This window comes from Oculina patagonica, chromosome 13 (assembly GCF_052425735.1).
Source record: "Oculina patagonica isolate OP01 chromosome 13, crgOcupat, whole genome shotgun sequence".
NCBI classification, from domain to species: domain Eukaryota; kingdom Metazoa; phylum Cnidaria; class Anthozoa; order Scleractinia; family Oculinidae; genus Oculina; species Oculina patagonica.
Genome location: NC_135770.1, coordinates 3,710,471 through 3,724,407, shown reverse-complemented (window position 1 = coordinate 3,724,407; position 13,937 = coordinate 3,710,471). Strand labels below are relative to the sequence as shown.

General features: G+C 38.4%; 1 protein-coding gene across 3 annotated transcripts; it reads right to left on the bottom strand.

Moving 5' to 3' along the window:
- Window positions 1-285: 285 nt before the first annotated feature.
- Window positions 286-12,078, bottom strand: LOC144635918 (uncharacterized). Of its 3 annotated transcripts, none has more exons than XM_078495036.1 (12): window positions 12,005-12,078; window positions 9,896-9,961; window positions 6,488-6,539; window positions 5,974-6,205; window positions 5,499-5,728; window positions 5,057-5,236; window positions 4,784-4,962; window positions 4,125-4,287; window positions 3,509-3,550; window positions 3,061-3,243; window positions 1,563-1,730; window positions 286-487 (listed from the first exon to the last, which is right to left on the bottom strand). In XM_078495036.1, the coding sequence occupies exons 2-12, from the start codon at window positions 9,938-9,940 to the stop codon at window positions 426-428; spliced, it is 1,536 nt and encodes a 511-aa protein (XP_078351162.1). In that variant the 5' UTR covers window positions 9,941-9,961; window positions 12,005-12,078; the 3' UTR covers window positions 286-425. The 3 variants fall into 3 exon arrangements, with proteins under 3 accessions (XP_078351162.1, XP_078351161.1, XP_078351163.1); XM_078495035.1 differs by having other exon boundaries at window positions 9,878-9,961; window positions 12,005-12,049; XM_078495037.1 differs by lacking the exon at window positions 12,005-12,078 and adding an exon at window positions 11,342-11,611.
- Between the last annotated feature and the right edge of the window lie 1,859 nt (window positions 12,079-13,937).

The window sequence follows — 13,937 nt, the reverse complement described above, 5'->3', positions numbered from 1 at the left end:
ACTGTAATTCCTTTCTCTAAGTAAACCCGCGATTCAATTTTAAAGCATTCTATTCCCCCAGAAAGTTACTGTCAAAGCTTGTAAAATGCTAAAAACGCGTATTATTTTAATTTTGAACTGACGTAAAACGACCGTTTTAGCTTAAAAGTGGAGAAATCCAAATTCGTTTTCCCTCGCAGGGTCAGCTTTGGTAACTTTTTATTTTTGCCTTTATTGCCCGAGTGTTCAGCCGAAACCGTCTTAAATTATATTAAAAGACAACTTGTATGGAATAAATCCATTTTATTTTTCATTTTGCTTACATTTAACTATTTCTTTTCATCCTAACGCTGAACACAGCACTGATGTAACGGCTATGGTTTTGCTTTCTATAGAAGCACCAATCATGTGAAAGCTTCTTTATTTCCAAGCTTGTCACTTAGGGTTTAGCTGTGATGAATAGTTTCCTTCTCCTGCACAACCCAGCGTCCACCTCCACCGCCACCACCTAAAATGAACAATGATAAACATTAACCCGTAGAATTGCCCATTTACGGTATCTTGTTTTTTTTTTTTACACAAAAGATGTTCTCCTTTTGATTGAAGCGTTCTGTGATTTGAAAAACAACTGAAACTACTAAATTTACTTTTAAATATTCTGTTTGCGGCCACATAAGAAAAATCAAACCCTTTGGGAAAAAAAGAGATATATATTCCATGCCCCTCTCATTGGCAGTAGTACCAATTGACAAAGAGTAACGAAATAAAGCTCTGGTAGTAAATTTCTTTCACCGTCTAACGACAATTATTTATGACAGTGATCACTACGGCACAGTTGTGTTAAATTGCAATAAGAAATTTTTGGTATTCTGTCTACCAATTTGTGTTCCGTCGAATTTCACGTGTCACCTTCGTTAATCTCCATGATTAGACCCTTCATTTAAGAACTTTTTTATAAGAAGCCCAGGCTGAGATTGACAAAAATATAATGAACATTCTAAGAGCATACCCAAGTTAAAACTATTGTTAGCTTAAATCATATTTTTTTCCAATATTCATTTCTAAAACATAAATGTAACGTTTGAAACATCGCAACTAAAACCCAAGTCAATCTGGGCCCAAATGATTGAATGCATAACACTGATGTAAATTTTTGATAAAGATGAAATGTTCAATATGTCACGAGCGTAGGACAAAGAAAATATCTAAGTCCCGGTGACTGGATTCGCCACTGAGCTACGAGCCGGACCCGCAGCGAGCTGGGCCATTTACTATAAATTTCTGCCGCATTTCAGTTCAAAGATTAAAAAAACACAACTGATTCTCTGACATTTGTAGAACGTAGAACCTAAGAACATGTTAACGTTTCAAGAACATTTTAGATAAAGGACCTTTTTATTCCCTTATAACGTGATATAGTCAAGACCTCTTTTTTACCAACCTCGTTCAGTCATGGTTCAGACTGTAAACCAATGAGCTAGGCGGTCCAATGACTGTACCATTTTTTGGCAATAACCTGATAAAGTAGCATAATGTTTTCTACAGGGCGTTTTCATTCTAACTGAGGAGTTGACTATTCTTACCTCCGCCAGCACCAAAGGCACATTTGACGGGGCTCCCTCCGGAGACGGAGATTTTACCCTTTGGATCACCGAGAAGTTTCTTGGTGACGATTAAAACACTGCCACCGGCACCACTTCCCCCAGGGGCTGACCTGTGCGCCTTTTTGTTTAAACACTGACCTGGTTGGCCTGTGGGATACAATAGACTACAGTTATGCAAAACTTCTTTTACAGCTTATGCATGTAGCAATTATACAGTGTAGGCTCCCACAATGAATCTCATTTAGTCCCTACAGACTGTTTGAACTAGAGGCTCCTCCCCAAGAACCACCTCCCTCGCTTGTCTACACACTAGCCATAACTATTTCCTCTCATGGTGGGCACACACGAGGGGACTATTCCCTGGGACTAGTCCCGGGGACCAAGACCCTTTGTGTGAACTACCTATTTTCTTCAAATAATCTAGTTGCAGTGCCCAAAATTCCTGTAAATTCAAACTGGTTTGAAATCATGGGACTAGTCGCAGGAACTAGTCGCATGAATTTTTTCTTGCTCTCTCGTTTGAGCTGTTCGTGCGGCTAGTCCCTTTGTTTTAACAGGGGACTTGTCCCTGCCAGCGACTTGTCGCACGCTTACAGGCCTGACTGTTTCCTTTCGAGTGTACTGCGTGTGCGACTTGTCGCTGTGACTAGTCCCTGTGACTAGTCCTCTCGTGTGTGCCGTCCTTTAGAGTCGACGTTCGTCTCATTTCTTTATACTGCACTGCCCACTAAAGCTTCGATACATCTGAGTCGGACATCAAAAGGTAGACTACGAAGACAAAAAACCGTCCGATGAGTGTATCCTTTTACGTAGTATTTTGAGTATGTAATTCACAAACCAAATCTTACAGTAATAATTTAATTCACGGTTGACTCCACCAGAATTGTATTTCACGACGTATGTGCACCTAATCCAAAATTTGAAAGAAAAGCGCAAACTGGGGAAATCCTGAAAAACTGGAACGTGCTATCCCAAACGAAATAAGAAGAGCAAATGGAATGCGTTCTCCTACGCCATTAGAATGCTTCAACAGCGTGATCCTCATTTGAGTTTTCTTAAGGCGGAGGTAAACGTGAATTCCAATGAATAGAGAGATTAAACATGACGTTACTCGGCAAACAGCAAACGCAAATTCGCTTTTCATTTTGTCACCGTTTTTCTCGAATTTAAAATAAACCCCTCCAAAAAATAGGGAAAAATCGCATGTTCACGACAAACACAAAACTACTCATTTCCGCGTACAAACGCCAAACGGCAGACGGCAGAAGTGAATTTTTGCTGTTCGCGGGAGAAACAAACGTCATGCTTAGTCTCTCTAAGAATGGATGAATAATCACTCCAGTTTTCAAACAATCCTTTCTTGAACGGTAATGTTGCACTAGAGAACTCAGTCTGTGACTGATTGTAACAATTTATCTCAATTATGATAAAAGCGTGTTTTACATTTAAAATGAAATTTCCTCACAAATAATCATACCATTTGCATTGACATTTCCGTTGATCGTCAGTTCGTAAAGCTGTAGATATACCAGGCCACCGCCATTTCCTCCTCTCCCTCCTGGGTTGGGGTCGTCACTAAATGCACTGCCGCCACCCCCTCCACCACCCCCACCGTAGCTCAGTCGTGACTTGAAATCAGTATTGCCAAATTGAAGTCCGCCTACGAAATGATCACAAAAGTGTTATTCGCATCTACTTTGTCTACCACTAAGAGCATTACATACATTCAATAGCCAATCAGGCCCTCAAATTGCCTGGCCACCGAGGGAACTATTCAAAACCAGCCCCAATTTAACAAAATTGCGCATTTATGCACGCGAAGATTATTAAATCGGACAGAAACGCGACTCTCTGGAGAGACAACACATTATCTCAAATGAAGAAACAAAATAATCCCAAAATATTCAATAAGGTTATTCGTTTACCTCCTCCACCGCCACCACCGTAAGCAGAACCACAAGAATCCCCTGAAAGTGAAAGATACTTTTTTCAAAGAAATTTATATGCCTATACAAAGAAACGCTCTTTGTTTGTAATTTTTAATGTTCTATAACTATACTAGCAAAGCGTAAGTCCCTGTTATATCAGACTTCCGCCTCATATCGTTAACGGAGAGTAGCATCATGTGGCGGCGTTTGTAGTTCTGGACGTCTGTCTGCTAACCCTCGGACGTAATCTCGTACCCAGATCTTCTCACTACTGTGGTAAGTCGACATCTGGGTACGAGATTACCATCGGACGTACAAGCAAATCGTACAATGGTGGGGGGGGGGGGGGGTAAGGAGGATGGAACCCATACCCAGGGTTTTCGTTCTTTTAAGGCGCAGCGGAAATAATTTGCACTGAGTAGGAAGCTTACTCTACAAGATGTACGTGATGTCATAAGAAACGCCATCTTGGATCTGCCATCTTGGATTTCGCCATTTTCTTAGAAAATGAGAAAATAACGGAAATTGATACAAAATCAAGTTATTATTATTATTATTATTATTATTATTATTATTATTTAAAGGGTATAGTCATTAGTTTAAATTAAACTACCTCCTCCACCGCCATTATTAGCTGAGCCCGCGTTACCACCTGCTGCACTTTTGTCATAGCAATGCGGTGCTTTATTTAGAGCCCAGTCTCCTGCTTTTCCCCCATTGCCGCCATTTCCACCTGGACACGAGGACTGACCACCACCCCCAGCGTACGTACCAATCTGAAACAACCGATATGTAAGATCATTTAGAGAACTGTCGAGTACTCATGTCATTTGTTTGATTAAAAATTTGAATAGGGAACTATGCGAAATTTTCTGCCGTAAGACGGAGCTGCCAGTAAAAGTCAGCCAGGGAAAAGGGACGGAGAAAAACCGCCCTGTACTTGTTCGATAGAAATATTACTTATATTTCCCACAGAATCTCTGAAATGACCTCGTTAGTATTAATTAACCGGCTCCAGATGTAGGAGGACGCTACAGAAAACTGTGCACGTATAAAAACTCATAATATGACAGTGCAAAATGCCTTATTATTACTTATTGTTCTCCAGACAAGACCGCGAAAACTTATTTTAAACGTTTTGCAATGTGTTTGTAATACTTTTACGTATTTTTTGGTCAAATCACGAAAATGAAGCCCCACGAAATATGCATGTTCCATTTTCGCGAAATTAAGTTCCCGCCAAAATAAGTAACAATTTGGTAAGTCACGTACGCTTCCAGCCACTCCTCCTTTTCCACCATCTTTACCGCCGCAGCCACTGCCTCCACCCCCTCCTCCACCACCGGAGAAATGTCCACCGCCTCCCCCACCGGCTGCTCCGTCGTCGCTGTTTGCTGTGGAATCTCCTCCACCCCCACCGGCGTTATAGCCTCCAGAACCGCCTTTGTAACCTAAACAAAAGTTAAGCGTTGAAATGAATTTACGCCATATAGAAATACCACCAACAGTTTTTTTAATTCCAGCCATTATAATTATGCTTCTTACCAACACTACCAGAAGATCCATCTCCAGCTCCTCCTCCTCCAATTCCATCATTGTTTTTTGCCCATGGGCCTTTAATGTCTCCTCCTTTTCCCATATTTGGTTCTTTTGTGGAACAGTAAAACGTTTCACCGCCATAGCCTCCACCTCCTCGGTTATCGCCTCCATCACCTCCACGGAAACCTAACATTGAAACATCAGAGGAATCACCATACATTGGAAGTTAAGTAAAACATTACTTATTATGCATGCATGGCAGGGGACTTTTATACACCGATAACAAGATAAATATGTAAAGCCATTCCCATCACAACCGATTCCTAGCTGCAACTTCAGAGCTAGGACTTGGGTTAAGTTGCACATAATTTCAATTGAAAATGTAGCGAGACTAGGTACAGTAGCTAGACTGAAAACAAACAGCCACTAGAGACTTAATTATATTTACCTTTTCCAGACATTTCTATTTTGGAGGTGCGATCGATGAGCAAACTTCTGGCTCTGAAAGCCAGGATTCCGCCCAAGCCATCTTTTTGCTCGTCACATGTCAGGATGCATTTGTTGCGCAAGGAAACTTTACCGAAATACGGAAACTTTTGGGCAATCAAGCACGTGCGTTCGTCCTCCGTAAGGAACATACTGATTGGCTTGTCCAGGGTAACATGGCAGGCAGTGGATCTGACAAGGAGAACAAAATTGATTAAACACTTTATAAAGACTTAAAGAGACTGTGTCACGGCTGAGTTAAGTTTTTTATTAAGTTTTGCCAAATATTCGCTACGTCTATGGATTTGCGCCAGCGAAGCGACTGTAACATCAGAACTTAGTCATAGACCAAAGCTGCCAACGGCTCTCCACAAATCAGCACTGACTCAGAACCGTAGATTTAAACAAATTCAAACAGTGCGAATGTACATTCTTACCCTTTTGAGTCATTCGTCAAGCTAATCCCCTTCACCGTAACAACTTCGTACTTGCCGTAGTTTTCCAGCTTTCCACTGCTCACAAACAATAGCAGCTGGTCGCCAGCTTCAGGCTGCTCCTTTTTGCAATTAAACAATTGCAACTTATCCCAACTGATGCGAGATATCTTCCAAGATGCTACATGCCTCTCGCAAAAATTAATCGTTTTATTGTCGCACACAAATCCAATGGCTGTCAAAATATAAACATGAAAAGAGTGGAACATATAGTTACCGCGCGGAATTAAGTTTTACAAGCTCAAAAGTAATCCACAGCGTTTGGAAGGTAGCGATGTTCCCATTGTAGCTGATATAGAGGAGTTCCACCCCCCCCCCCCCCCCCCCCAAACAGAAACAAAACGAAACGGTGCAACTAACTGCGTCCTAATGTGTGTATAGCTTGATGCAAATTGTAGTCAAAAGTGAGTTTTCAGGGGTTTTTAGAAAAGAAAAACAGAGATTCTTGATCACTTACTTCCCGGTTCGATGACAGTACAATTCGGCTGACAGGCTTTGGTCTGGGCTAACTGTAAAAAAGAAATTATTTTTCTCCGAGGGACACAGTAGGCATTTTAAAATGCACAAAGAGCCTACCTTAAGGATCATCTTAAACGTTGAACAACTGTTGACTTGTGAATTGAAATTATGGGTAGTGAAATTATTTTGCATTGAGTAGAAATCCATTCGCTTACTTTACAAGATGACATTATTTTTGTTTGCTGTGACGTCATATGACGTCATTTGAGCTGCCATCTTGGACCCACTATCTTTGATTTCTAATTTTTGGGCAACTTTTATATTTCGAGCAACATTTTCCCTTTTAAACTTTTTATATTCTAAGCAATTTCTTGACCAAAGTTTTCTGAAGATTTACGTTGCAGTAAACCTAACGGCTCATGGTTCCATTTGAGTTTTGAACAATTCATGACGCAATTCTATGATCAATAAGACCATAGAAAAATGTGATCGATTTTTTAATTAGCACAGTGCTTATAGCCAATAAAAATTGAGATAGCATTTTCATTGTGTAATAAGATATATTGTGATTTATACCATGCCATAGAAAATACAGCCAATCAGAATACAGGAAAGCCGTTGTATATTCGACGGTATTCAACCCAACCTTCCCATCGTGCGCTGCGATCTTATTCTCGATGAAATTTAGTGAGCGTATTTTCTATGGCATGGTATAAAATAGCTACACAACACTTTCTCGTGGTATACTATGGAATATCCCACTTGTCACTTGTATTTTCTTCGTATACACACTCGCCTAAAGGCTCGTGTGTATACCGAGAAAATACAAGTGACTCGTGGGATATTCCATAGTATACCACTCGAAAGCGTTGCATAACTAGTATTTAGGGTTTGAAGCGAAGATTAAGACCATCACAAGATGATTCTTGAATATTGACCGTTACGTAAAATCGGCCCATTTCAACAACAACATTTGAGCTTTATTTGCATGACCATAAAACATTACAGTATTGCAAAAGCATACGCTAATATATGATAGTAATAATTACAATAAAAAGTCATTAAACAAAACTAATCAAAAAATCAGTGATCAAGAATTTGATAATAGTTTGTCTCTCATTTCAATACAGGACGATATAAACTGCACTAATTGCATATTACTATAATAGTCAGTGGAGTTCATTAATTGTACAATCAAGGTTGAAATAAATAACTGCTTGGGATTCGAAATTATATGATCTATTTTACTGAAAAATATGTTTCTAATTGATGAATATCTTGGACAACGAAATAGAAAATGGGTTTCATCTTCAACATTATGCCAACAAATAATGCAAAGTCTGTCACTTCTGGGGATATTGTTATATCTATTATAAAGAAATAGAATTATGGGGCACTCCCAGTAGTGCATGTAAAATAACCAGGGGTGGGGGGGGGGGGGGGAGGGAGAAACCTTTTTTGTTACACGACTCAAAAATGCGGCATGGCGTTGCCGGGCAACCGAATGTGCACAGTAGCTATAGCGAATGTAAACATCAGGTGAGAAATCTGGCTGAAAATGCAAAAAACATCTCAGTGGCGTGAAACATCAAACGCAAAAAGCGCCACTATGCGTTGCTGTTTATTTTGAAAAGGAGGCTATTAGTGCAAGCTGATATTGAGTATCACCTTTCTTCGTAAAACTAGTAATAGCTTTCGCTAAGCTGCCCCCGCCTCTTTATAATTTCTTTACAGCAATAATCCAAAATTAGTGGAGTCTTTTTGTCGCCTTTACTTATTGATGCCGATGGACTACACATTTAGGCTTCTCTTTTACTGTGCCATGTACGTCACGACATTGTTTGCTGCGGAATTTCTTGTTGTGTGACACCGTTGCATCCTAAAAAAATTTACAAGTTCAAATCGAATATATTACCTAGCGGAAATAACACATAACATAACACATTATTCGTGGCGACAACACGCAAGCTTATTTCCGGGCTTATAACATTCAACATGAACTTACAATAATTTCCAGGCCAGAAAGCCTAACAATTCTATGATTAACAAAATATGGCACATTCAAAGATTCGAGAAAACAATTTTTGATCCTTATTCAACCCACTCTTTGGATCAAATAAACTGACAGTTTGTTAGCGAAACACGTATTACCTTGCATTGCAAGACAAATTTCACGCTTTTGTTTATTACTCATCGTAAGATGTAAACGATTTCCACTTGTTTTCACGACGTTAACCTTTCAGACGCTGACTAAGATAAGAAACCCTTCGTCCTGAATGATACGCCTGTTGTGCTTTCCATGTCATTTTCGGTATCATTTCAATTTCAGGTACACGTTTCAACCATTTCTTAAAGCAACAGATGTTTCCTTTGATCAAAGTGCGACGGCTATTTTTATCCTTTGCGGCACTGACTTCCGTTGCTCATTTGTGAGCGTTCAGGCAATCCTTTGCGAGCATTAGGGCAATCCTTTGCGAGCATTTGGGCAATCCTTTGCGAGCCGCTTTGACTAAAATCGAGATTTTTTCCCGTACCATTCACTGAATGCTCACATTTAACCTATCTACGCGGGGACTTCTAAGGTGCCTCCTCGGGTTCCGGCCTCTGGGCCGGAACCCTGCGGGGGCAATAAAATAAAATTAAACTAGTAATACGTGACTCGCAGGGCCTCGCGAAGCTCTGGGTTGGGGGGGGGGGGGTGTGTTATAAATAAGGAGTGATATCCGGTTTTAACCGTTGATTTGTTATTGTTGCCTAGTAACGGGCATGCCCGCGACACCCTCGTTCCCAGGGTCTACTCCGCTTTGAAGATGGCGGCTCTTTCTGGTTCGTAAAGAGGTATAAAGCGTTGGGAAGCGCAGGCTATTTTCAAAATCATCGACAAATTATTGGATAGTCGCATTTTGGACATTTATTTGAGGGCATTAAAAAAAAGAAGAACGAACGGCAGGAGGATTCGAACCCTCCGCCCGCGGGCCCCTGATGGCCCCTGAACATAGGTGTTGAGGGAGTATTATGTGGAAATCAGTGTTATTTTAATCCGAAAAGAAAAACGGTAAAAATGAAAGGCTCAGGATTCGAACCCACAAAAGAAGAAGAAGAAAAAAAAAAAAAAAAAAAAAAAAAAAAAAAAACCTAGCCGGATTCGAACCCCCGGCCATCCCGCCTGAGCCCTTTGAGGAACAATATTATACACCCCGCTACGCTCGGCCTTCGGCCTCGCTTCGCGAGGAATAATAATAATAATAATAATGATAATGATAATAATAGTAATAAATATAATTAAAATGATTACAAAAATAGTTAATAATTTATCTATTTATCTATTTTTATAGTTGCACAATAGCGCTTTGCATGATTTAAAAACTAACAACTAGCAATTAATTACCAACTTATCGTGACCTACCAAGCACAAATACAGCAAGAACAGGAGCTGCACTTTCTTGATCATTGTTAATCTCTATCATGAATCCTAATAAAAGGACGGCAATAGTTAGTTAACTTCGAATTTACGTGATATGTAAAACAAAACTACGTTAGAGGATTGGTTTAATGAAAAAAGGAAGCAAAAAACATATCAACGCTTAGGTTTACTATAGCATAAGATGTTTTCTTTGTCGCGAAAGGAATGTGGAAATGTTAGTGTAACATTGATCGGAAAAGTTAAATATTGTGCGAAAATATAATAAGTAAAGATTTAATTGAAATTATTTAGGTTTAATAAAAACAGACTCTAGAAAAACATAGAAAAGTAGACTCTGAAAAAATAGACCCTTGCGTGTCATAATCGTCAGGTAAATAAATGTTTCTAATGGGTTTTTTGTTTTAACAAATATGATTATATTTCTTGTGAATATAACTGTCTTAGTCCTACTTAGTTTTTGATATTGAACACTAGATAAGATCTAGATAACTATTTATTTCAACTGTAATTTGGCGAGACAAACAGCAGCTCTTCCAAATGACAGTTTCTCGATCCTCTTCAAAGACAAAACGTGTTTTGATGCACACGTTATACTAACATAAGATTAAAAAAAAATCTATGTTTCATTTATTTTCTCTTGGTAGGAAGGAAAAGGGATTAGTCATACACAAACAATTATTAATTTTTGATTTGCGAGTAAATAAGACAATGTTTTATGCCTAACAGTCGTCTTGATGTTTTGATTTAAAAAACCCACCCATTCACTAAAATGCATGGGTCAATAAAATCTCAAAACTTAAAAAAAGAAAATTATCTGAACTATGGCAGAAGTGGCGATTTCTTACAATAGGTCTATTAACGTATTTACGTATGGTAATAATTAATTGCTCTTAATGACGAGAGATAGATATATACTCCTTACCTTGTTGGATTGCAGCAGTCAGAATTTATCGCGACAACAACTGAGTCAAGAACACGAACGATTTTCACCCTTGATATTCTTGGCGTGATTTCATTGGTTAAAAGAAAGTGATTGACGTGTAGTGTTAAAGATTAACCCTGTTAACTCAAAGCTTTGGTACTGACATCGATAAACCAATTACCACATCACAGCTTCCTTGGGGATAATTCTTTTATCACTAACATCGTTTTTTTATTGATGCAATTAATTAATTTAGTGTGCTCCCATGTTAAGAACACCTTTTCAAAATAAAATAAAAGCTTAATTAAAATTTAGGTTATATAAAGAAAAGATTTACTGTTAAAAATTATAATTTTCTCGTGTTCGGCAGTTGAATAAATGTATCTAAAATAAAATTGATTCTTCTGTTAAACAAATAGAATCAAACTCTAAAAGATTCAGTGTTTAATATTAATAATTATTAATTCGTGTATTAGTCAGCTAGTAAAACACCACTCCATATTGACCTCTTGAGCAGTTCAAGTGGAATCTTGTAGATAACTGTATAAAGATTGTCTCGAAGGCCTGTATTTATAAGTGTAAAACTGATATCCAGCTTATCATGAAAGGCAACACTTTTACTAAACGGAGAACTGAAACATAATTAAAACTAAAATGCAAAACAATGACGGATTAAAAAAAAAATAAAACTAAAACAATGGCGAGCTAAAGACCGACAAGAACCATAGAATTCCCTAAAATCGTAACGCATGTTTTCTGGCACGAAATTGCATAGGGCTGGTCAAACGCAATATATGTGCTCTACAGATTTTTTGATAAGAAACACACCCATATGCCTTCAAGAAGCGAGAAAATGAGTCTTTTTAAATTAATTCTTGAAGGCTTTAGTGCCAAAAATGTTTGTTAAGACTAATGTGGCACTGAAACCTAGTGAAGTTGTATGTGAAAATTTTATCATGGTTATAACATTTATTTTTTCTGAATTGTACCCGCATTTCCAAAATCTCTTGCTAAATCGAAGCACAATTTTAATGCTACTATTCAGTAAATCAACTGTTGTAATTTACCAGCCAATGAGACTGCTGAAATTAAAATTGTAGTGGTCGTATTGAAATTAAATTCTAGTGAACTGATCGAGTATAAGGTAAAAACTTATTCTTTCAACTTACCCAAACTGTATCTGTGTTCTTTATCGCCGTAGAGCGTACTCGAAAAAATGGAATGGTACAACGGCGGCCGTATGCTTTACTGCTTTATCAGCCAATAACATGAAAGTCATTTGACACTCCGCCAGTAACAGAAGTGCGTACTTAAATTGATTTCACAAAGGTTGATTTATTCAGTTGGGGTACCCTTTAGTGTAAAAGTCAATTTTTTTCTGCGGAACCCGTGGGAAACCTATACCCGGGAGCTGATTATCTCTGGGCAGCACTATATTGTGGAGTTTAGACATCGTTATAAAAAGTTACAGTATATCAGTACTTCCTATACATTATTTTTCCCCGCTGCAATTGAACAAAAAGTATTAATGTTATGAGAGGGCGACTATAAATTTGGGATGAGGGAAATGGGTTTGCCAGGGGGCGGGGGGCGGGGGGGGGGGGGGGCGTCAAATAAGGACTCTACTTTCAAAACACTTAAACAAGTGCCTTGAAGGTATATCACTATATACCTGCTAATAGTGGGTTTTACGATAAGATAAGAACTCTGGTAGAAATATCAAGCGGGAATGCTATAAGAGTTTTTCACAAGCATCAGCCAAGAAGAATATTATTTAAGAATTCAGCATTACAACTTTTATTTTCGAAAAGCAATCCTAGTGTCTGAATTTAATACTGCTCACCCAACAAGATCGTACATTAAAGGCAACGGTGCAAATATGTGGATCGAGGATATGAATTACACTTTTCATCGTCTCTCTCACCGCTCCAAATAACATGTCGTGCATCAATGAAATTTCCACTCCGAGAAATAACATTTCTTGATCTAGTTCATCATTGTTTAATTGCTTTGAAGAAGTATGTCGATCACGTTTTGAAACGACCAAACGGTTTGGTGAAGTGGGTCCTTGTTCAAAACAGTCAAAGAGGAGTCGAATATCCGTCAAGAAATACTGATTCATCGCCTGACATAGTTGCTACAGCAAATTAAATTGAAAACAGCACGTATTGAAGATCTGGATAACTGTACTTTGTAATTGGGGTATTACCCTGGATACATCGCATACAATCAAAATCCCTACCCTGGGGACTGACCTCACGATCAAATTCCCGTGGTTAGCCCCCCCCCCCCTCCCTTGGGCTTAACATTGATAGGTGCATTACACTTGCATAAAACTAGGCTGTGTCATACAGGACAAGTCTTCGTTATCTGTAACATCGCCAATGATATATAGGAAATTAATATATTGGCTTTAAAATCTCATCATTTTTTTCAAATTTGATTCTTTTACTCAAGAATTTCAAAAATTTCAGGAAAAAATTGATTTTTCAAAATCTACCATAAATTGGCCTATATTAACTTGAAGCCTATAGTACATATATGTACTACAATTTATTATAAATATGTATTTGCCATTATATGTTTTGGTAGCAGAATATTGCAAAACGAAACAATCCATTTTGCTAGCTTTTGCTCTTGGCTAGAACAATATCAACTTTAAGCCTAGAGAGTTTGTTCTTCTTTGTTATGACAAGAATAGATCGGAATGCCTCTCGCAGCTCGTCCGCTACAGGCGGATTGTGTTTTAAAAGTACAAGGAAAAACATTACCGTTAAGCGTTTTCAAATGTCATTGTTTTGTACAGTTTTGTTTTGGTTTTCTTGAACTTCATTTGGCAACTCGTTAAGGTAATATTTTGATTGGACGATTTTTTTAATCTTATATACAACGTGATCGATCTAAATAAAGTGATAACTCGCGACCACTACAAACTGTTAAATACGAAACCCACACAGTCAATCAAACCGGTTCACAAAGATAGAATAAAAATCTATCCATGAAGGAAACTCCTGAAAAAAACATATTTACCCCCATAAAAAAATATATTTAAAGAAACCGAGTTAAGCCTGGTTTTCACTAGCGACGCAAGCACAAGCGCAA